Source organism: Neolamprologus multifasciatus, chromosome 12 (genome assembly GCF_963576455.1).
Source record: "Neolamprologus multifasciatus chromosome 12, fNeoMul1.2, whole genome shotgun sequence".
In the NCBI taxonomy this organism is placed as follows: Eukaryota; Metazoa; Chordata; class Actinopteri; order Cichliformes; family Cichlidae; genus Neolamprologus; species Neolamprologus multifasciatus.
In genome coordinates, this window is record NC_140450.1 from 2,832,551 (window position 1) to 2,855,236 (window position 22,686).

A 22,686-nucleotide genomic window follows, 5' to 3' on the forward strand; every position below is an offset into this window, starting at 1 on the left:
CTTTGGGCTATGATGCCCACCAGGCAGTGGTGCAAACAGGCAAGTCTCCTAACTGGAGTTAGACCTGTTTATATCTCAATAAATCTGCAGCATGAACCCAGTATACTGCCAATGCAATAAAAGCATACCTGAAAATATCAGTTATGGACTGGCCTCATAGCGGCATCATCTTGGCAGAGAACAGGGCAAAAGACAGCCAACATCCAGTAAAGAGTGTTTAGTGTCCTTCAACAAGCCTGGAGAGTTATTCCTCAAGACACCTTACAAAAATGAGAAGAAAACTGCCAAAGAGTTCAGATTGTGTTCAATATTGAAAGTAGTCATACCAATCACTGACTTTAAAACTCATTAGTGATTTTGCCTTATATATTGTATTTAATTCCATCTTTTTGTGGCAAATGTAAAGAAATCAGGTGTGGCTCAAGACTTTGTTGGCTTTCTTTGCATTGCTCTTTGGTGCCCACCAGGGGGCGATGTAAACAGCCAACCCTCATTGCGCGTCACATGCGTCACGCTGAAGGAAAACAAACTGCGTCACTTCCTGTCTGACACAGATGCTTAGAAAACGTTTGGTAGCAAGAACTGTAGGAAGCTGCTGTGGTGACTCTGTTGTGATGGCTGTGAACCGTTGGGGACAGTGATTCTGAGAGGTGAGCGGGTTCATGTCGCCTGTTTCCTGTTCGGTAGTTCGATGCTGGTGTTCCGGTCCCGGGGGGGACGGGTTTGAAGGCACCGGCTAGTTTGACACGTTGTGTTAACGCGTCCATTCATTGCCGCGCTGCTAAACTCTGTGAATAAGTGACAGCTAACAGGTAACTTTAGCTGAGCACGCAGTTAGTTATCAGTCTGAGCTTAGCTAATTACCTGCAGGCTGCTAGCCGTGAACAGGTTAACAGGTTGGAGGTTTTACTAGCTAACTTTACCTTAGCTTCCTAACTAACCGGAGTGGGTTTTTATGTGTTTCGTTTCTATTTTCAGCTTTCTGAATAAACCGTTCATGTTAGCTTGCTACAGAGCTCACAGACTGACTGTGCGTGGCTTAGTTTTTATCATCAGTTAATCCTTTCAGTTTGTTTTTCGACCATAGAAAGTTTAGAGAGTTTTTCTTTAATACTTTTGGATCTATAGCTTTGAATTTAAGGAATCCATCAGAGGCCTGTATCACGAAGCAGGAGTTGGGGCTGAGCGAGGTAACTTTAGGGTTAACCCAGCGTTTCACTGTTATCAAGGTGTGGTCCACCTTTAAGAAGTAAAGCAGTCAAGCAAACCAGTTAGTGCACATTAGATTATATAAATCTAAATATAAAAGAACTTGAGGTAAAAGAGATGTGAGAAAATGTGCCTATATATGTATAATAGGAAAAGAAAAACTATACAGGATCTTTGAAATAAATATATTTCACAGCAGTGTAGCAACAGAATAACAGTGTACATTCACCATTCCAGAAATATTACACTGACCTAAATATAGAGTCCCTACCAGTCCAGTTTCAGAATGTGCTTTATACATGTATGGAGAGAGGGGAGGGGGAAAGTAGCTGGGGAGTGATGCTGCAGGGTTATCGAGGGTTCAAGAGTCTGATGGCTTTGAGAATGAAGCTGTTGCAGAATCAGGCTGTTCTGGTCCTGATGCTCCAAAACCTCTTCTCAGAGAGCAGCGGGGAGAACAGTGTGTGGTCAAGGTGGGCGGAGTCTCTGATGATGTTATGGGCTCTACTGGGATGGTGTTTGGGATGGATGTATGGATGGGAAGGGAAAGGTGTGCTCTCCTTAACCAGCACATGAAGTACAGGTGCTGCTGAGCCCGTTCAACCAGTGTTTATGTGTTCAGTGACCAGTCCGGACGATTGTTTATCTGTACTGCAGGGAATTTGATGATGGTGACTACCTCCACAGCACTGCGGTTAATGATGAGTGGTGAATGACTGTGCTGTTTTTCCTGAAGTCAATGATCACTCCTGATCGTTGACAGATCATTGTCACTAATGAGACCCACCACGATGTGTCAGCAGTGCAAACCACAGTGGACTTGGGACAGAATAAGAATTTCTTTGCATGTTTGTGATTGTCCATTGCTGTGAATACTTGTGCTTTTATTTGAACAGGCTTGTAGCTAGATTGATAAACTCTGGGTAAACTTATCAAGTTGATTTTCACCTTCACAAAACAGCCTGAACCTGATATCTGTTGTTATGATAAGACAAGCCAGACAAAGTTATTCTCTGAAACTTCTAAAGCTTCTAAGTTCCCTGCTTTATGTGAAGTAGCTGGAGCAGATTTAGGCAGTTGTTTTAAATTAGAGCTGCACACAAAGAGAGGATTGTGCTATTGGACCCATCTTTACACAGTAACTTTAATTGGCGGCCTCCCTGCAGATATGAGGCCTTTTATTGTCCGTGTTACTGCTTTTCAAACAAGCGCAGTGGCTGTTACTCAGTGTTTTGAGTTTTGAAGTGACCTCTGCCCATTTTTTATTTTGTTTGCTCATCTATTCAGGTTGTTCTTGTGATGTTAGTCTTATAATTAGTCTGTGTGTTAAACCACTGTATGCTCAAAAGATGGACAGTTTTAAGTTGAAACTCCGAGTTGCTGACATGGTTGATATTTGGGACCAGAAAACAAGTTTCAGCAACAAAACATCCACAAGGGATGTCAACGAGGAAATAACGGAGGATCACGTCATGGTATAATGATCAAACAAGAAACACCAGATAGTTTTGGACTAGGGCTGGGCCATATCATACCTTTCATGGTAAAACAGGTATGTTGGGCAACGATAGGAAAATGAAATATCGCGATAGAATATGGGTTTTGTTTTCATACGCACATGGCGGAAAAAGCGTGCCTACGACAGAGAACGAGAAGGGCGAAAGCGGTTCGTTGAATGAAACGGATGAACCAGAACTGGTTTGTAAAAATGCTGCAACTTCAGTGATGTGGAACTGGTTTAGCTTTCGTCCGTCAGATACACAACAAAGCACTATTTTTGGTAGCGCATGTTAGCGGGCCGTCGTTATTACCGTGTTTTTTGGAAAATATGGCACACTTCAAATCAATCCTTTGATTTTTCTGAAAACCGACAGTGCCCCTTATAATCCCGTGTGCCTTATGTATGAATTCTGGTTGTGTTTACTGACCTCGAAACGATTTTATGTACACGGCGCTCAAAAATCTGTCAAAAGTTTTAGCACGACTTTGCTAAGCTACGAACCCGCACCGCTTGATGGATTGTCGGAGCGTTGCGGCTATCGTTGGCAGGAGCCTCGCGGAGTGATACGCACTGTGTTAAACTGTCAGCAAGGAATTTGCATTTACACTGTGAACTTTTTATTTAACTTTAATGCACATAAAAAACAGCTGCTTGTTTAAGTTAAAATACGTTGTTTTTTTAAAAAAAAAATTTGCACGAATAAAGTTGTGGAGTTGTAAAATATCTTGTCTAGTGTCAATTATATCATCAGTTGTATCGTTAGCGCAAATTTTCAAATGTATATCGTGATAAATATTTTTGGTCATATTGCCCTGCTCTATTCGGGACGACGTGTCCGATCCCTATTTAGAATACAAATTCAGTGCACATTTAAAGAGCCTGTATGTAAATGTTTTATTGTGAAAATTTAGTCCGTGCTTTCCAGGTGGCCTGCTTTGTTTCCTGTCTTGTGGCTGCTAACAGCTGTGTCAGCTACCACTCAGATGAGTCTGATGGACGCCCACTCTGCTGTCTTTGAGTGCATTAGGTGATGATTGTCCTTACAGGAAGTGGTCAATGCGCTGATCAAGGACTGCCGTCACGGGCTGAAGTCCAGGAGTTTTGCCTTAAAAGTACTACTAATAATAATAATGTAGCTACCTCCAGTAAAATGTACTTTTTTTTGTACACTTCATCAGAAGAACCCAGAGAAGGAGCAGCCATGGCCTGTGCTCGAGTGCCACTGGATGAGCAGCAAGTGACCGAGCCTGGCCCTCTGGGAAAGGAGCGCACGCTGCCTGCACTGGTGAGTCGGCACTGATGGTTTTATGCTAATGTTCACTCAGACAGCGGCTCACCTCTCATACTGACCAGGATCCCAACCTGTGCTTTCTGCCATCCATCAGCACCCAGACAGGACAGAGGAGCGCTGTTTCGTGCCTTACAAGCCCCCTCCAGAAGACGGCTCTCCAGCTGACGTGGAGGAGTTTTTAGAACATGCCAGATTCATCACAGAGGACCTGGAGTGGCTGCTTGCATTGCCTCACGACAAGTTCTGGTGTCAGGTACAGTCGTGTCAACGTGTTATGTAGAGAAAACTCAACGGCTCGCACTCTGCAGGACTGCCAGTGTTTTATTTTGTGCAACACAAACACTAATGCTTCAAACACAGCTGCTCTTTAGCAGACGGTAATGTCACATGATCCTGGCCTATGGATGCAGTGTTCATAGACCAGTATTCCATTGATCTGGTTCTGTTATCAGAAACATGTTAACAGTTTGTGATGTAAACTGTCAAAGAAACACAAGAAAATTGTGAACAGATAAAAATAATAAAGATTAAAACAATCAAATAAATGAATACATAAAAAATGTAAATACAATTAAAAAGATAAATATAAAATAATTATATAAAAGCAAAAAACTGTAATAATAAAATTAATAAAAACTATATAAACATTAGTACAAACATGACAGTAGACAGTAGGAAAGCTGTTGCCTGGATCACATTCAGCATGTAGACACCAACCAAGCAGAAGGCAGTCGGTTCAAATCTGTGGAAAATGTCTAAATACTGTTGAGTATAGAGCGCGTCTCAGTACGTCTCAGTGCCTCTTAGATAATAAAAGCAGGATTATTTTTATGGAACTATAATAAATCCATGTACTAGAGCTGCACGATTAATCGTTAGAAAATCGCGATTTCGATTCATACTTATGTGCGATCTCATTTCCAAATGACAACGATTTAAAATTTTTTTTAAAAAAGACGACGACGATTGTACCGCATTTTGATCCGGGACGTAATCTGCATGAAAACAAGCGCTCACTCTTCCTGCTCAACAAATGACGAGGGCGGAGCCTTATACCACGTGATACAAAAGCTAGCTGCTAAAATTAGCAGGGAAAAACAACGGAGAGCACGTCAGGGATGACGAGAAAGTGACTGGAGAAAATCCGTCCCGGTCAACCACCCAAACATCAATAACGGGAACCTTATACAGCGCTTCCCTATACCCGTCGAACTTCCGCAGGCACAAAGAAATTACGGAGGCTATTACTTATCACCTGACCAAAGATATGGCTCCATCAACACTGTGCAAAACGAGGCATTTAGGAAAAAGATCAACACCCTAGACAAACGCTACACAGTGCCGTCCCGCAACTATTTTTCTATTGTTGCTCTACCTGCTCTATACACGCAGCGTCGAGCAACGGTGGAGACGCAATTTCAAGCAGTACAACATTTTGCGGCAACGACAAAATGTGAGACATTTGTTGTTTTTATGTTTATTTATTGTTTTTATGTTCAGTCTCAACTGCGCAATAAATATTTATACTGGAAAAGAAAATCGTGAGAGAATCGTGATCTCAATTCTAAGCCAAAAAATCGTGATTCTCATTTTATGCAAAATCGTGCAGCCCTACCATGTACAGCATGTGTGGTAAATAGAGAAGCCTTTAATAAGCTACCAGGTTAGTTTAAGGAAACAGGGGAATCTCTGTTGTTCAGTGAAAAAGGTGCCAAAATGGTGAATGACCGACGGCTCAGAAGATGCACAATAAAAAGTCAAAAGGAAAAGATTCAGGAAGGAGTGCAGAGAGAGGCTGATGGTATCAGACATGACCTTCAGGAGAATAGTTCTTGCTGTAATAGTAAGACTTTAACATTGATGGTGCACATTTGTCATGCAGCTGCAGGCGTCCTCTGGAGCTGGGTAGCAGTTTAGATTTCTGGTGACTCACGTGTAGGAAATGGTGCTGATGCTAGAAGATGTTCTCCTCCTGATATCGCGTGGCGTCTCTTCCATCAGGTGGTGTTCGATGAGTCCCTGCAGAGGTGTTTGGACTCTTACCTGCGTCACGCTCCTCGTGGCCTCGATCTCTCCACGCTACCCTCCTCCCCGGCGGTGGCTGACATGCAACGCTCCATCCACAAAGCGGTCTTCTTGACCTTCCTCCGTATGGCCACGCATAAAGAATCAAAGGTAGGAAAACTAGATCTTCAGCGGGTCTTATGGGCTGACGTTGGTGGTGACGTAAAGTAGCGCAGTACGAAAGCTTAACTTCCTCCACCTCCCTGCAGGAACACTTCTTTACCCCAGCGGTGTTTGGGGAGATCATCTACGAGAACTTTCTGTTTGACATTCCCAAAATTTTGGATCTTTGTGTGCTTTTTGGAAAGGGTAACGGCCAGCTGCTGCACAAGATGATAGGTGAGCTGTGTGTGAAATCTTATTTGTTTCATACCGGTTGTTGCACTCTGCTCACTTTCAACATGACGGCCTTTCAGAGAACATCTTCACTCAGCAGCCGTCCTACTACAACGACCTGGATGAGACGGTGGCCACAGTTTTACAGGCGAGAGCCCACTTTTTGCATTTCACTGAAAAATATCCAAATGAAAAGCGCGTTGTTTCTGTCGGAGAATATTTGAATGAACTTCTAACACTGTGTCAACTTCAGGTATTTGACACGATCCTGGAGAAGTGTGGTCTCCAGTGTGAAGGAGCCACGGCTGCAGAGCCAATGAAGCTGAACGCACACAAAAAACCCACTGCCATGACCATGAGCCAGCAGGTCAGTCACTTCATATGTGTAACAATATGCAGTTAAATAAATAAAAATACTGAAACATCTGAGATCCATGAAGGAGACCACATCAGGCTGGCTAACTAAAAGAAAGTGACACAGCTGTGCAGTGTGAAGCTGAGTTTATCAAGTGGTCCATCTTCTTACGATCGAGCCTTCGACTGAACAGATGCAGATTTTCAAAGTCCTTATTGGCACATCGTGTTTGTGCTGAAAGGGAAATGATATCCTTCCTATTAAAACCATCTTAACTGTCGGTTCTCCGAATCGTGTGAGTCGCTGTGAATTGTGGAATGGTATCATCTGCGCCCCTTTCATAAAGGTTGGTCCAGTTTATTTGCTGCTAAATAAGGTGTGAAAGAAGGATTGAAACTCTTTTTTTTTTTTTTTGTGAGTACAGTGGGTCACTTCCTGTCGCTCTTTTTTTTTAAAAAAAAAACATGCTGTCATGTTCATTTGTAGCAGCTGTGGATGATAAGCAGAAGAAAAGGCGATTTCATTGGGATTAAGGTTAAAAAAAAGATTACAGAAGCTACAAGAATCAGTTTTTGTTTCACAGGTTTGGTCACAGTCTCCTAGTGTTGTGCAGCTCTCTTCAAATAGAGCTCAGATTCAGAACCTCGCGATAACCTTCTGTTCACCCAGGATCTCTGAGGATCTCTTCCATCTAAAAGCCAGCTGTCTATGAGCCGTGCCTCACCTTTAGTGCTCTAGCCTGCTAAACATAGGTCGTTATTATAGGAACAGATTTTTGCACAGTCATTTCAAGATAAAGGCCTGTAACTGGTGCAACTGGCTTAACTACTAGGCTGACTACGGTTCTACAGAAGGTATTCTGATTGATAATATCTTTTATCATTTCTGTCCTAGGAACTGTCAGATATAATTTTGTACCTGTGTGACTCAACCACCACCATCAATGCCTTCCTGGACATCTTCCCCGCAGCCTGCACCAGCTTCCAGTCCCACAGCTTCCTCAGCAGGTAGTTACCCTGAAAGTTTACCATGAGTCGTACCTCCATAAAACCTTCTCACGATCTTTGGGTTTTCTCTGCTGGCAGTCTGACCTCGTTTTATGAGACCGGTGTGCCTGACCTCGAGAAGGCGATCAGAAAGAGAAACTTTGACGATAAAAGGTGAGCGTCTGCTGCGTAAAGACAAAACCAAGTGCGAGGGGAAACGTTTAACACCTGAGCGATGACAAACTTTCTTATAGTCTTCAGGAGGACCTGTGGAAGAGGCTGTCTCACTCCTGTCGTAAGATGGTGGAGACGGTGCACCTGCTGCTGCACCACACCTGCCTACAACCAATCCTGGAGGGGTGAGACGCCCAGAGTTTTTGCATGGAGATTAGCAGGATTAGCATTACACGTTTAAACAGACAAACCCATTAAAACTTCTACTGGTTTCCTCGCAGGAGAGAAAACATGCAAACATTTGCAGAGGAACTGCTGCAATATTTCACATCATTTTTACCTGAGAAAAGGTGAGATGGACGATTAATAATTTATCTCAGACTATAAGCCAATATTATAATGGTTTAATAAGCATAATAAGCATGTTTTCAAACATCTGGTGCAAGTAAATAATGAAATATTAAAATTAACACTGAGAAACTTCATCAATTATTCACACTGACTTATTGTTGGAGCTGATTTTTTTTGGAAAGTTTGAAACCTTTTCAGTATACGGGTTATTCTGGTTTTTGATAAACTCTCTGATTGCTGCTGTAATGAGAAATATGTCATCAAAACTGAAATTTAACATGTTTCTTGTTCCTTCCAGATTCTTGACGGACTACGATGAGCAGTTCCCTGTTGCAGACGACATCAGCCTCCTGCAGCAGGCCGTCCCTGTCATGTATCCTCAGGCGCTTCACAGCAGGACATTTCTAAAGGCTGTTATGACAGTAGCCTGAAAGCACTCACGCAAACAGTTTAACAACACATGGCCACGATTTTCAAACTTACAAAGAAAGCTGTTGCTACAGCAACCATCGAAAGCCTCAGAAAACTGCTGAGCCTTCACTGTTAGCTTTCCCTATGAGCTATGTTGGTTTTAGACGTACTCGTTTTAAGTTAAAATAGTTGACCCTGTTTCAAAGTTCACTAATGCATTAACAAAATGTAATTGCATTAAGTTTATATCTGCATTCATATCTGCAGTTATGGAAGGACTGGTGTTCTAGTGCACCACACTCCAGGCAGTCACTAGAAAACACCAACTTCCACACTTGGTTGTGATTGTGTGGGTTGCGTTGCACCATCCGATTGCTGTAAAATAAACCGTGCGGCACAATCAGAATATCTGCATATTTGTGGGTGAGAGATAAAGAGGCGGAGAGGACGTTCATTTCTCACGTGCACCATAAAGAGAAAAGTCAAAAATACCAAATCACTGATTACTACGTTTACATAATTAGTGATAAAGTGATCAGATTTCCTCCTATTTTACGTGTTCTGGTAACAGCAGGAACATTAGATGGTCGTTTATCAGCAGATAATGGTTGGAGCATTTATCTGTTGAGCTGAGCGAGTGTGTGCTGCGTGGGCTCAGCTCAGAGTAGAAATACAGTGTTGATAATTGAAGTGAGATCCAGGAGCGCTCATTTGGCCACTTATGGTGAAGCATTTTCATTTCATGAAGGACTTTTAACTTTAACTGGTGATAATACAGTTTATATTTTCAACAGTGGCATCATTGCACTATGTGGTGTTTTTTTAATTAAGTAATTAAAAAACATGAGAATTAGTTTCATCCTTTATCGTCTCACATTGTAATATCGTAATATTTAAGCTTCTTTGGGTTCAGCCTGTTGCTCTGATGGATGATGGGATGGATCTTAAGTCTCAAAGCCAGACTTGGGTCTTAGTGTTGGATGGACCTTCCTTAACCACCTTCTGCCTCAGTGATGAGACCAGGACGTCCTACTTGCTCCAGGGAGTTGAAAGTGCCTGGGACAGCGTGGGGCGACGGAAACCGCAAAGCCAGACTCGGACGAGTCAGGCTCAAGCTTCTGCATCGCTATCGGCCAATCGGGGACCAGCAGCTGGTGCTGCCGCTTCCTCTTCGGCTGGCTCTAAACCTCAGGAGGTCAGAGAGCCAGCAGAAGGAGAGAGTACGAGGGGAGCAGAGGCCATGCTGGATGTCCCCCAAAGAGGAAACAATGTGAGCTCTGTGATTGTTACCGCTCAGTTAATGCACGATTATAGCAGCCCAGATTTTCCTTATATATCCTGTTAAAATGGCCAAAGTTTTAAATAATTATGTCAGCAAAGCTACTGCAATGGAGTCTAAAACCAGCCTGCCTTTGACGCGGTTTCAGGGCGCCGTGTGTCCACTGATCGGGGCGGAGCTGGAGTCTCTGCTGTCGTGTATCAAGGACCTACTTCCTGATTTGGGTGAAGGTTTCCTGCTGGAATGCCTGAAGGAATACAACTACAACTCCGAGCTGGTCATCAATAACATCCTGGAGGACCGGTTAGCTCCCAATCTGGCCAAACTGGACCGAGCCATGCCACGGTAACACAGCGAGAGATTTATACATAATAGAATAGAATAGAATAGCCTTTATTGTCATTGTACAAAGTACAACGAAATTGGAGTGCCACTCCCTTGGTGCAAAATGCAAAATAAATATAAATGTAAAATATAAAAAGTACAATAAAACAACTGTAGTGCTCAGACAATAATAAGTACAATATATACAGGATAGCAGCATAATATAGTGACAATGGCAAGTATAGTTAAGCAGGTTTAATTGTTTTGTGCTTATTTACTACGGTGATAGCTCTGGGAAAGAAGCTATCGGGAGTTTGCAATGGCCTCCAGACTGGGCAGAGAGCAGCCAGTGATCTTCTGGGCTGTGTTGATGACCCTCTGCAGTCCTTTCCTGTCTGCAACTGAGCACCCTGCATACCATGTTGTTATGCTGTACGTTAGGATGCTCTCTATGGTGGCTCTATAGAATGTCACCAGCAGCCTCTCCTCCAGGTTGTTCCTCCTGAGCACTCTCAAAAAATGGAGACGCTGCTGGGCCCTGGCCTAATGCTGATATTTATCATCTGCTCTGTGATCTGACATTTATAGCAGCGTCTAACATAACATTTCTTTATCTAGATCATTTGATATGTACTTTACTTATGGCGTAATCCATAATAATGTGGGATCATATGAAGTCTGTCACTGAGAGGCTGCAGTGGACTAACAGGCTCCATTTCTGCTGAGACCACAGGCTCTGAGCCAGCCTGGCTTGTGCCAACAGTCCAGACTGCTGCAGAAACATGTGTTTTATTATCTTCATTCGTGTTTTTAATGCTGCAAATTATACTTCCCAACCTTAATAGCCACAGTTTTCCATTACCTGCACACCACAAAGCAAAAATTACATCAAACTGCTTTGAGTTTGAGTTAATTCGACCTTTCCAGCCTTCGCATTTAAAGGAAGTAGAATGGGATGTGGTAGAGTGAATCCTGAATGTTTCAGGTGCAGACAGATGTTTCAGGGACGCCACATCTGAACACAGCTGCAGATGAAAACACAGAGTCATTGTTCTGGAATAAAAATGTGCATGGTGTGCCTACAGAAGATATTTATAGCAACTTTAAAAAACATCTGATGCAGAGAAAAACCTCCAAGGGCAGCAGGACGTGTTACAGCACATTTTTCTTTTCAAGTTTTTGTTGAGTCTGCAGTTTTGATGTTTGGGGCTCGTGTGCCGCAGTCTTGGTTCTCTGGGTGGTGTTTAGTGATCTTATAGTTTAGAGTAGAAAAGTACACACGGTCTGGGTTGTGCTGGTCAGTTTTAGATCACTGTAGAGTTTTATGCTCTCATGTTTGTCGTGGCTCTTTTAGGCCAGTGGAGGAGGAGCTTCCAGCTGTTCTGAACAACAGATCCAACGTGTTTGATGGTGACGAGTTTGACGTCTTCCGCAGAGAGCAGGTGGACATGTCCCGCGTCTGGAAGGGCCGGAGGTAAAAGCACACATCGAGATAATCACCGATCGGGAAGTTAAAAAGGAAAGTGGACGTGTTTTCAGTGTAATACGTTCAGATGTTCACTTCTGTGCTCTTATTTCAGGATGTTTGGCTCATAACTCAAACTCTGCGCGCCCTTAAAGACGCTTTGTTTCCCTGCAGGAAAGGTGAGAACGTTCGGGAGATGCTGAACGACAAGCGGCACATAGCGGAGCAGAAAGCTCGTTATCACACGTACGAGACAGTGGTGGACGAGGTCATCGTCGAACCCGGAGAATCCGCCACGGCGTACGAGCTGGACGACTACGACGACGAGTACGACGACACCTACGACATGAACCAAGTGGGCGCCAACGACCTGGACGGAGACTCTTTACTGACCAGAAGGTATTTTTGGTGTCGCCGATTATGATGGCGTGGAGACGCAGCGGGCCGGAGTTAATTTCTGTTTCTCTGCAGGCCGTTCACGGTACCGCAGGTACTGAGAAAAGGAAACAAGGAAGACGAGGAGGAGGAGGATGAAGACGATCAAGAGGAAGATGCTTCAAAGGTACGGAGATCATTTGATTGGATTTTCTCTCACCCCAACCAATCACAGCAGATGGCCCCGCCCCTCCCTGAGCCTGGTTCTGCTGGAGGTTTCTTCCTGTTAAAAGGGAGTTTTTCCTTCCCACTGTCGCCAAAGTGCTGCTCATAGGGGGTCATATGATTGTTGGGTTTTTCTCTGTATCTATGAAGCGCCTTGAGGCGACTTTTGTTGTGATTTGGCGCTTTATAAATAAAATTGAATTGAATTGAAACCTTTAATGCTGTGCGATGATGGAATTGCACCTTTAAATAAACAGAATCATCCTCTTAAAATGTTATATTAAATGTTAAAGTTAGTTTGCATTAAAAGCTCCTGTGCTAATATTTAAGTTCTGACAGATGGACTGTTACAAATCATGTGAGGTTTACTTCATCACAGGAGGAAATTCACTGTTCCAGCAGTCAGGACAGCCGAAGCTGGAGTTTAGAAAACGTTGATGTTAATCTGTTACCTCACAGCTGAATCGCGGCAGTCACACTTTCCATATATGATTTAACTTGCTGAAGTTTCAGCATTTAAATGGTTCGGTTATTTATAATTCATGATTTGCCCTACCACATTTCTAGAATCCCGGACGGTCCGTGTCTTATTGTTTGTCACTTCCTTTTATTTCAGAGCGCTGTAAACAGGGACCAGTTCGTGCAGGACCCGGCTGTGCTGAGGGAGCGAGCCGAGGCTCGAAGAGCAGCCATGCAGCAGAGGAAAGGGTAAAGACGATGCTCGGTTTGCGCAGGTTCGCTCTGCTCAGCTGTTTCCAACATGTTCTTGAAAATATGTGCCGTCTTCCCTCCTGCAGCTTCCGGCCAGAGCGTTCCAGCAATGTGGCCGGCCGACCCAAAGGACAAGGACAAACCGCTGAGACGTTACTGGACCGGCGAAAGAAGGAGACCAACAAGAGCCGCGTAGCCAACCACAACCGGCGCAGCATGGCCGACCGCAAGAGGAACAAAGGCATGATCCCCTCCTGACCTGTGGCTCAACCCCAATGGACTGATGGGAGAAGGGGAGGATGAGGTGTGCGTGAAAGCTGAAGGATCCGGGCTCTGGTTTGACTGTGGTTCAGGTTCAGCCTAAAGTCACTGTGAAAGCCGTCACAGATTTCATTCGTTTTCAAAATGGTTTCGGTAAAACTGCATTTTGGCTTTTTCTTTTATTAAAAGTTGCCAACAAGCTTTACTGAAATAGTTGAGAGATCTGTCGTGTTGGAGCCCAAAGGATTTTATTCTATAGTTCAATAAACATCAAGTGTGAAGGACTGACGATAAAGAATAACATGTAACAAATCATTTTATTATTAAGATCCAGAGTGATCTAACAAAGTTTCTTTGACATCATCATCACTGACAAACAGACTACACAGGAGTAAAAGGAGGAGACGTTCAGGAGTTCCTTCTGTAGCTGGAAGAACAATTACTGACCTGGAGATCGAGTCTGGAATTCAGCAGCCGACTCGTCCTGTTCGAGTGCGAAAGCTGCTGCACGCGTGTCATCATCTACTCCGCTCACGCCACTGCTGTCCAGACTTCACCATAAATGAGGAAACTCCAACTCACGACGATGCTGTCGTTTGTGTTTGGAAGCACTTTCTGTAAGGACGGTCCTCGTGGAGAACCTCCTACACACTGCCACGCACACGCTATTTTCTATTCAGCGATGAGCTTTTTGTAACAATTTCAGCACAAAGTTCTGCTTTTTGGAGTTGGCATTGCAAAAAAAACATCACAAAATAAATACAATAAAACTATATGTTTAACATACTTTGAGTTTGTGGTTATTGGCAAACTAAGGAAATACACTTCAGAGTAAAAACGGTGATAATGATCTTCAGCTTTGGTAAGTACGCTGCTTCCTTTCTGTGCTTCAGCACTGCAGAGATTTACTTTACTCACAGTTTGGATATGATGTCTTCCAAAGAGCTGTTTGACATTTTGACTTAAAATCAGGTGAGAATGTTGTTACTGTGTTAGTAAACTGTACGAACCTACTGCCATTTACATCAAACACGGGGACAAAAAAACCAAAACTCAACTATGTCCAAACATGATTAAATCTGCCTGTCTGCACGTCGTTAATTAACTCAATAGTCTTGGCTCGTAATCTAAAATGTAAAAATGGTTGTGCAGTGGATTTAGTTCAGTTTAATTTCCATATCTAAGTATATATACATTATTGTTAGGTAAACCTCTGGGAGCGAAAACTAAAAAGACAAAAACATGACCCCCTTATGAGCGGAACTTGGCAACAGTGGAAAGGAAGAACTCCCTTTTGACAGGAAGAGCTTCATCTGGACTTTCCCTCCAATCTTAAATTGGATAAACTGTTCTGAAAAAGAGATGGACGGACAATCCCACCCTTGAAGGCGTTACATGTCATGTTCAGTCAATTCTAACCAGTTAACCCTCACCTGTCCCAAAGCCTCTGGCCCTGATTGGTTTCTGTGATTTCAGGATTGGACAGGAAGTGATGTCGGTCCTCTTTCATTCGTTTTCCTCTGTGAGTCCTGTGGACAGACTCCAACACCAGCTTTTGGACTACAGCTGTTAACAGACTTTGTCCTGATGCCTCAGTTAACCTGGTGCGTCAACATGTGAGCGACTTCCCCACCCGTTGCAGATTCTGGGTGGAGCACAGACTGTATACAAAAGTCCTGTTGCATAAACCGCTGTTTGCCCACTACCTGACGTTTTATTTAATAAGACTTGAAAGTAACAACAGGGTTTATGAAAGCTAACAAAGAAAGAGAGCTGAAGGTAATTTTAAGTAGATTTTTATGCAACCAGAACTCTTTTTGGAGCCACAGAGGAGACAGAGATTTAAGGCCCGTCCACAGGCTACATCCAAATTAGCAGCCCTGCAGCTCATTGGTAAGGAAAGAGGATGGGCCATAAAGCTGACGAGGTTCTGGTATTCTGACTTTTTTAGGATGGAGCCCAAAGATAATTCATTTAAATGGAAAATAAGAGCTGACAAGACTGCAGCAGATCTATGATTTGTAAAGTAAAACTGTAGCGGCTGTGAGAGCACTCTTTACACAGAGCTTCATAAAAAGGGACAATATCCTTCTATGCTGCAAACACAATCCTACCTGTTCAGCATCACTGATTGTGCAGGTGAAACTAAACTGGCTGCCGATGTATGCTAAACATGATTAAAGGAGAATCGCAGGAAAAATAAATAAAATGTTAAAGGAGGAGTTTAAGGATGTTTTTTTCCCCTACATGATACCAGGTGGTACACACTGACTCCTGCACCACGACTACAGAAGCTCCACAACTACCACTGAACTGCAAAGTACCAAAGACGACCATTTTTTAAACTTTCAGTCCTCCCTGGTTGTTGGTTACTGACATCATTTTGACCTAAAGTGAACCAGGTGATCAGTACATCCACACTAAAAACATAAAAGCATTGAACGCCTTTGCACCAGCAGCTGACTCAGATACTGAGGTTGTCTGTTTTTACACATACTGATCCCAAAAACAGTTGCATTTGCTGCTGTTTACACACCGAGTTGTACAGTAACGAGATCTCAAGAAGAAGTTCTGTTCACAGATAACACGACCAGTGGGGAACTTCGTAGTACTGCTTTAAACTACCACTGTATGTTGTAGAGGTTAAAATCTGATGGCCGGTCAGCAGCGATGACAACTTTATGCTCCCAAATCCACAGCTGGAAGGAGGAAGTGTTGAGGTCGCTTTAACCAAAAACAAAAAACAAGAGTCACTGAGGTCGGGATGTGAACCGACTCCCCGAGATGAAACGACTGTTAACTGTCTTTGCAGATGCTGCCTGGAGAGGAAAAGATTCAGACACACATTTCAGTCCCGGTCGTGAAAACGATTAGACTGACAAAGACTTGAGACTTTAGTCTGCAGTGGAAGAAGGCTGATCTTTTAAAGTGTTTTACTACAAGTAATTTTAAGCCTTTACAAGAGGATGACAGAGGCGTGTACGAGTGTGTAAACTCACTGAGGATGCTGCGCTTGCACAGAGGACAGGTGTGCTGCAGCAGCAGCCAGGGGTCGACACAGTCTCTGTGATACTCGTGAAGACACGGCAGCACCCGCAGACACTGAGACGACATTTTATAGATGCATTATTTATTTAAATCACAAAGTTAGCCAAAAAGCAGAGCGTGTTTGACTATTTACTCTCATCATTCACGGTCACTCCCTTCTTACTGAATTAAACAGAGTGTTATAGTGTGGGGGGGGTGTTGGCCGACCTGGTTGTTGTTAAAAGGCTCCAAACAGACGGCGCAGGTTTCCGCCTCTGCCAGCTGCGATGGGTCACACCAGGGTTTGGGCTGACGGTATCGTTTGGTCTTCAGGGATGACATCCTCTTCAGAACGTCCTGTTTGGGAAGGAGCTGAAAAACACAGGCCAGCAGAACATCTCATGTACCGCTGATTTTTATTTCTGTGTGTGGTAGGGCTGCCACGATTAGTCGACTAGTCACGATTACGTCGACTATCAAAATCGTCGACGTGTCATTTGAAGCTTTGTAAGATCATAAAAGACACAAGAATAAGTAGTAGGATTTAAGAGTGTTATAACGGACTGAAACAGAAGATGGCAGCACTGCATGTACAAGGATGCCAGCTGCCGTTAAACACCAAAGAAGAAGAAACTGTGTCCCAGAATTCATAGCGCGGCCCTGCTCAGTTTCCAACAATGGCAGCAGCTAGTTAGTTTTAATATTACTCTTATTGTTCTTTCTGGGTCACAAAATAAACGTTTAACATATTTTCATGCGAGAATGTAGCTGTGTAAACCTCAAATATCTGCTCAGTTTATCAAGACACCACATATTTTCAAAAGCGCTCTGACGTTTTCGGAGACGTCTGTTACCCACTAGCTGGATAGCTAGCCGGGGGCTAGGCTAACTAGAGCCGTGAGAACACCGGACTCCTGGCAAATCGTTTTCAAACTCACCGCCGTCTTTCGCTACTCAGGTTAAACATGATATACAAGTCAAATTTAACAATCTATCATCTTGTCTTTATTTTTGGTTAGCACATACCTTAAACACTTAAAGCTGTAAGCTAATGATAGTTATATAAGAGCAGCTGCTGCTGGTGCAATAAGCTGTACGATCTGATTAGTCAACTAATCGCAAAAATAATCACTGACTAGTCGACTATCAAAATAATCGTTTGTGGCAGCCTTAGTGTGTGGGTGTAATTGTAGAGACGTTAGCTTATAGTGTTAGATGACTTGAGGTGAATGTTGTTGTGATTTTAGTGTTATATAAATAAAATTTAATTGAAACTGCATGACAGAGGCCTGACTTAAAGTTCTCCTCACAGACAGCTTTTGTTTTGTGTAGGCTACTTTGTTGTGCTCTTTGCCACGAGCCTCTGTACTGCAGAAGTTTACACATTTGCTTAATGAACGCAAGGTCGCCGATTCACTCCCAGCCACACACACACTGAGGTTACATCAGGAAGGCATCCAGCATTTAAAAATAGCTGCTCTCGACTGTTCCTGAGAGCAGGTACCTCAGAAACAGTTGCTGCTGTTTGAATCTTTTATTTGAAAGGAGCAGCCAATCAGAAAAAGTTGGCTTAAAAAGGGGGGGACGACCTGAGGGGCTGTGCCAAAGCAAATTTTAAATAAAAAACAATTGTCTACCTCTAAGTCGTCGTTCAGCTGGCGGCCTTGGTACTGCCAGCGAGCCTGAACGATGACTCCTGTGCTGAGGATCAGAGCCACCAGGAGGACGGTGTCCCACAGCTGCTGCAGGTACTTCTGTGAAGCAGCAACAACACGGATTCCTCTACATCACAAACAAGAAAAGTCTTCCAGATAAATTAGCTTATATTTCTAATTTCTGTACCGTTCCATCTAATCGGGCTATCTTGACAAGTAGGAAGTCAGAGGTTTAGGCTCTAACACGAGTTACTCACTCGGCTCCTATGCAGCAGCTTAAAAGCAGACGTGTGTTTGACTGTGTCATGTTTGCCCACCTGGACCTGAGAGTTGGTCTCGCCGGTGCAGATGACCCCCTGCCACTCCCCGTAGCGACCTCCTCTCGACCGCCCGCAGCTGGACCACAGCGTGAGCGTGGCTCCCTGCCCGAACACACAGCAGCAATGCGCTCACTGTCAGCTCAGCCTGTCATCTGTTCACTCACCACTGGAGGGTGCTAACAACTGAGATGGGTGTGGATCTCACCAGGTTGTCCTGCAGGATCGTCTTGTATGTGATTTTTGCCGTCGCCTGAAGGCCCCTGTGAAGAGGTCGGTGCAGATTTAGGTGCCGATAAAAATCATCTGCCACCTTCCAGTCCTCCTGCTTTGTTTGCATTTCTCTCCATTAGTGTTTCCAACAACCAACAAGCACAGACTATATCAATGATGACTAAGAACATCTGCATCCTCTCTCACGGGCAGCAGAGGGTGACATTTGTGACATCTACTGGACTCAATCACTACTTGTAAGTTTTTTTCATACAACACGGTGCTTATATATGCTGCAATAGATGTAGGCTGCCGGGGGATTCCCATGATGCATTGAGTTTTTCCTTTCCAGTCACCTTTCTCACTCACTATGTATTAACAGACCTCTCTGTATTGAATCGTATCTGTTATTAATCTCTGTCTCTCTTCCACAGCATGTCTTTATCCTGTCTTCCTTCTCTCACCCCAACCGGTCGCAGCAGATGGCCGCCCCTCCCTGAGCCTGGTTCTGCCGGAGGTTTCTTCCTGTTAAAAGGGAGTTTTTCCTTCCCACTGTCGCCAAAGTGCTTGCTCATAGGGGGTCATATGATTGTTGGGCTTTTCTCTGTATCTATGAAGCGCCTTGAGGCGACATTTGTTGTGATTTGGCGCTATATAAATAAAATTGAATTGAATTGAATTGAATTATATTTTGAAATACGGACCCACTGGAGTTAAAGAGTAAGATGCTGCCATTTTCAAATCCACATAAGACACATTTGACATGAAAGCCTATCGGTAAATTGTAAACATCTCGCCTTGATGTGATTCTCCTGTCTCAGTGAGGCTGTTGAAATTGAGTGTGGCAGAACCTGAGTTTACTGCATGCAGGCTTGAAATACCCTTGAAAATGGGTTTATGTGAAATGTATGTGAAAATAAAACTATGCAGGGTGTGGTACTGGGGGAAAAACTGAACAGATGATCTGATGCATTCAAATTAATGCACAGTTTCCATCAGCGTTGTGTCCCTCTGGATTGCAAACACATGTGCCATTATATGCAACTCATACTCGTGGACGCATGTATGTAATCATTCTGTACATATGATAATTTATAATCCTACAACTGTTTATAACTCGCATAGTTCACATTTCTGTATAACTGTATATCTCAGATTTCTGTAGTTTTTTATTTCATATTTATATCCTGTTCACAGCCTGTACATACTTATAGTTATAGAATATTCATAACATATTTCATATCATGTACATTATAACATACCATAATAGTCCCATTTCTGTAATATACTTACATATCTATATTATTGCTAATATATATTGTAATATATCTATATCACTAAAGCACTTCTGGATGGATGCAAACTGCATTTCGTTGCCCTGTACCTGTGCATGTGCAATGACAATAAAGTTGAATTCTATTCTATTCTATGTATGCAGCTGCATCTCGGATAATCAGGCACTGACCTGAGCAGTGCTCCGATCAGCTTGGTCACATTTTCTGATGTCTGGATCACAATGATGGGCTTGGACAGCACCTGGGATAAATCCATCTACAAACAGGAAAAACAGGGTTAAGAATTCAGCAGACTGAAATGTAAACACAGTCAGAGCTGTGCAGTTGAAAAAGACTTATTTAATGATATCTGCATGTTTCCATGCATAATGGTGGCTCTTCAATTAAGTTAGATACAACATAAAATACTATAAAAGTCTCATATGAGAAAATAGAAATAGAGGTTACGGCAACATCAAAAGCAGATTTACACAGTAAACCTAAAACAGCCACCAGCATTATTACTGTCAATGATCTGATGAGAAGCATGCACAGAGTGCAACAACGGCACTTTTGGCTGGGCTGTTATGAAAGAAAGGTTCAAAAAACAAAAACCCTCAATCTGAAATCTTTTCATCATGCTGTGTACTGCATGTCCTCTCACTGGCTTAATAAACATTAGATTCGGCCTCTTGCAGACAAAGAGTTAGCTGAGGTGCTTTGTGATTTACTAAATTATGAAGCGTACTTCCTAAATGATCAACACAAAAAGGTAAATGACACACAGGTTCATGAATGTCAGGAAATTTTGAAGAAAACAAATGTATGTTTCTCAGGTTTTCAGGGTCAGAGTTCATGTTTCAGGTCCAAACGTGTTTTCTTACAAACAGAAATGAGCAATTTAATAAGAACAATTCTCTTCCTCCTCATCGCCTGAAGAATCCCAGCAGAGCCTGCTCTTGAAGAGGTCTCCTCCTGTAAAAGGGAGTTCTTCCTTCCCACTGTTACCAAAGGGTGTTCACATCATCTGACTGTTGGTGGTTTTCTCTCTTATACTGCAATCAGTACAGTTACATCTGAGATCATAAAATAAAGCAGCAGTTTGGCTATGATAAAACTATTAATGATGAGGTTGTATCAAACGGCACATTCACCGTGCCTCCCCGCTTAGATGTCTGCTGGGAGGGAGTAAGATGTGAGGTCAGGGAAACGAGAAAGGCAGCTGGGACCTGTAGGTGCTGCTCTCAGGTGATCCTCTCAGTTTCACTCTTCTTGAGGGATTCATGAAGAAATCCAAAAAAGCTTCTGCAAAGACATCCTTTTATGTTGTTGTCATCTCTGTCGCTTGGGGACTTCACTGGACCTAAACCTCAGATCTGTTTCTAATAGAATGTGAAAATTTGAACTGTTGTTATACATGCAGGCATTTTTTATGCCTTGCATCCTGACACAGACTGGCATGAAGATGTTGACACTCCAGCGGGACTTGCAGTATAACCTGCAACTTTATTGCCCAACCAGCAAGTTCCAGCCTGTAGCTTGCATCGGGGTCATGTACATGGACTGGCACATGTAAAAACAAGTCAAATAAGGAAAACGTCTGAGGAAGTTGCCGTTACAGTTATGATGGAAAAGATGGAGAAACAAGATCCGTATCAACTGCAGACACATCCTTCTTTCTGAATTTTTACCTCACTGACGGTGTTTTGGTTGAGAGCCAGAATAATCAGCGCCGACGCTCCGAGGACCAACGCTCGCTTCATCTTGAACAGAGAGAAATCGATGTTACCTTTCAGGTTTTTAACTAAAATACTGAAAACAGACTGATCACAGAACTAAAGCAGAAAGGCAATGTGGAACATGTGAAAACTAAGCAGTTGACTGAACTGTACAAATACCACTCACTTTATTTACCACAGCATCAGCGAAGGACTCCTGGTTCCCAGTCGAGGCTTTGCTTTCGTCTATCTCCACGGGCACAACCCCAATCCACGGCTCCTGCTTCTTGATGTCAGCCTCATCGTTTCCTTCATCCACTGGTGTCACCTCATCTCTAACCTAAAGACAAAGGGCAGGGAAACAGGCTGAACATCTGCCCTGCACCAGGGTGGAAGTTCTGACAGGTGATTGTTGATCTGTTTTTAATATTAGTACATCTTCTTTTATCTCTTTTACCTGAAAGGTGTGATTGGCTCACATACAAAAAAGGCAACACGTTAAAGTTAAAATTTTCTATCTAAAATCTTATTTTAAGCCAAAAATAAATAAAACTTAGTTAACAAAACAAATTGTTATTTTGGGCTCGTGTCACCCGCATGTACCACTCTATTAAAGGACCAGAACAAGAGCCGAGTAGCTTTGACCCCCCCAGGCCCACTCACCAGGACCAGGTCTGCCTCCAACTCTTCTCGCTCCTCGTCCCGCTGCTCGGAGCTCCCACCGCCCAGGCTGGACTCAACCACCTCCCCCTGGAGCAGGTCGCTCGCATCTGGCCGCTGTTCCAAGAAAATCTCTACCAGAGCAACCTGCTCCGCCACCGCCAGCAGCCCCGGCCACCGCAGCAGCAGCAGTAGCAGGAGCGGTAACGACACCCCGAGGCAGCACCAGCGAGGGGAAGCCATGACCCCCAAAACAACACAGAGGAAATAGAGCAGAAAACTGCAATAAATCCACGATTTTAATCAACTGTCAGACATTGTTTTGGAAAAGCCGTAGCGGTTCCCTTCGCCAGTTAGCTCGCAGAGCCCCGGAGAATGTAAACAAGAAAGACAGCTTCCGGTCGAATCCGGAAGCTGCAGGATAATTATTCTCTTGCATAGGAAAAACGCAAAATAGGTCCTTTAGACAGCATCGACAAAAATTCAATCACATGCTAATGCTGT

The 22,686-nt window shown here is 43.4% G+C and overlaps 2 protein-coding genes across 4 annotated transcripts; one reads left to right on the forward strand and one right to left on the reverse strand.

Moving 5' to 3' along the window:
• Positions 1-515: 515 nt before the first annotated feature.
• On the forward strand, positions 516-14,979 carry ascc2 (activating signal cointegrator 1 complex subunit 2). Of its 3 annotated transcripts, none has more exons than XM_085179995.1 (19): positions 516-650; positions 3,889-3,995; positions 4,096-4,254; positions 6,003-6,176; positions 6,275-6,404; positions 6,482-6,549; positions 6,655-6,768; positions 7,651-7,763; positions 7,842-7,916; positions 7,997-8,101; positions 8,198-8,266; positions 8,566-8,640; positions 9,690-9,948; positions 10,106-10,302; positions 11,636-11,755; positions 11,921-12,145; positions 12,218-12,308; positions 12,963-13,054; positions 13,144-14,979. In XM_085179995.1, exons 2-19 carry the CDS (start codon positions 3,912-3,914, stop codon positions 13,313-13,315), a joined length of 2,322 nt encoding a protein of 773 aa, XP_085036121.1. In that variant the 5' UTR covers positions 516-650; positions 3,889-3,911; the 3' UTR covers positions 13,316-14,979. The 3 variants fall into 3 exon arrangements, with proteins under 3 accessions (XP_085036121.1, XP_085036122.1, XP_085036123.1); XM_085179996.1 differs by having other exon boundaries at positions 521-650; positions 3,892-3,995; XM_085179997.1 differs by lacking the exon at positions 516-650 and adding an exon at positions 663-812.
• On the reverse strand, positions 13,622-22,589 carry rnf215 (ring finger protein 215). Its single transcript, XM_085180040.1, has 10 exons — positions 22,186-22,589; positions 21,710-21,862; positions 21,496-21,567; positions 19,996-20,081; positions 18,526-18,580; positions 18,318-18,422; positions 17,983-18,099; positions 16,574-16,717; positions 16,318-16,420; positions 13,622-16,137 (listed from the first exon to the last, which is right to left on the reverse strand). The coding sequence occupies exons 1-10, from the start codon at positions 22,423-22,425 to the stop codon at positions 16,115-16,117; spliced, it is 1,098 nt and encodes a 365-aa protein (XP_085036166.1). The 5' UTR covers positions 22,426-22,589; the 3' UTR covers positions 13,622-16,114.
• Positions 22,590-22,686: the final 97 nt, after the last annotated feature.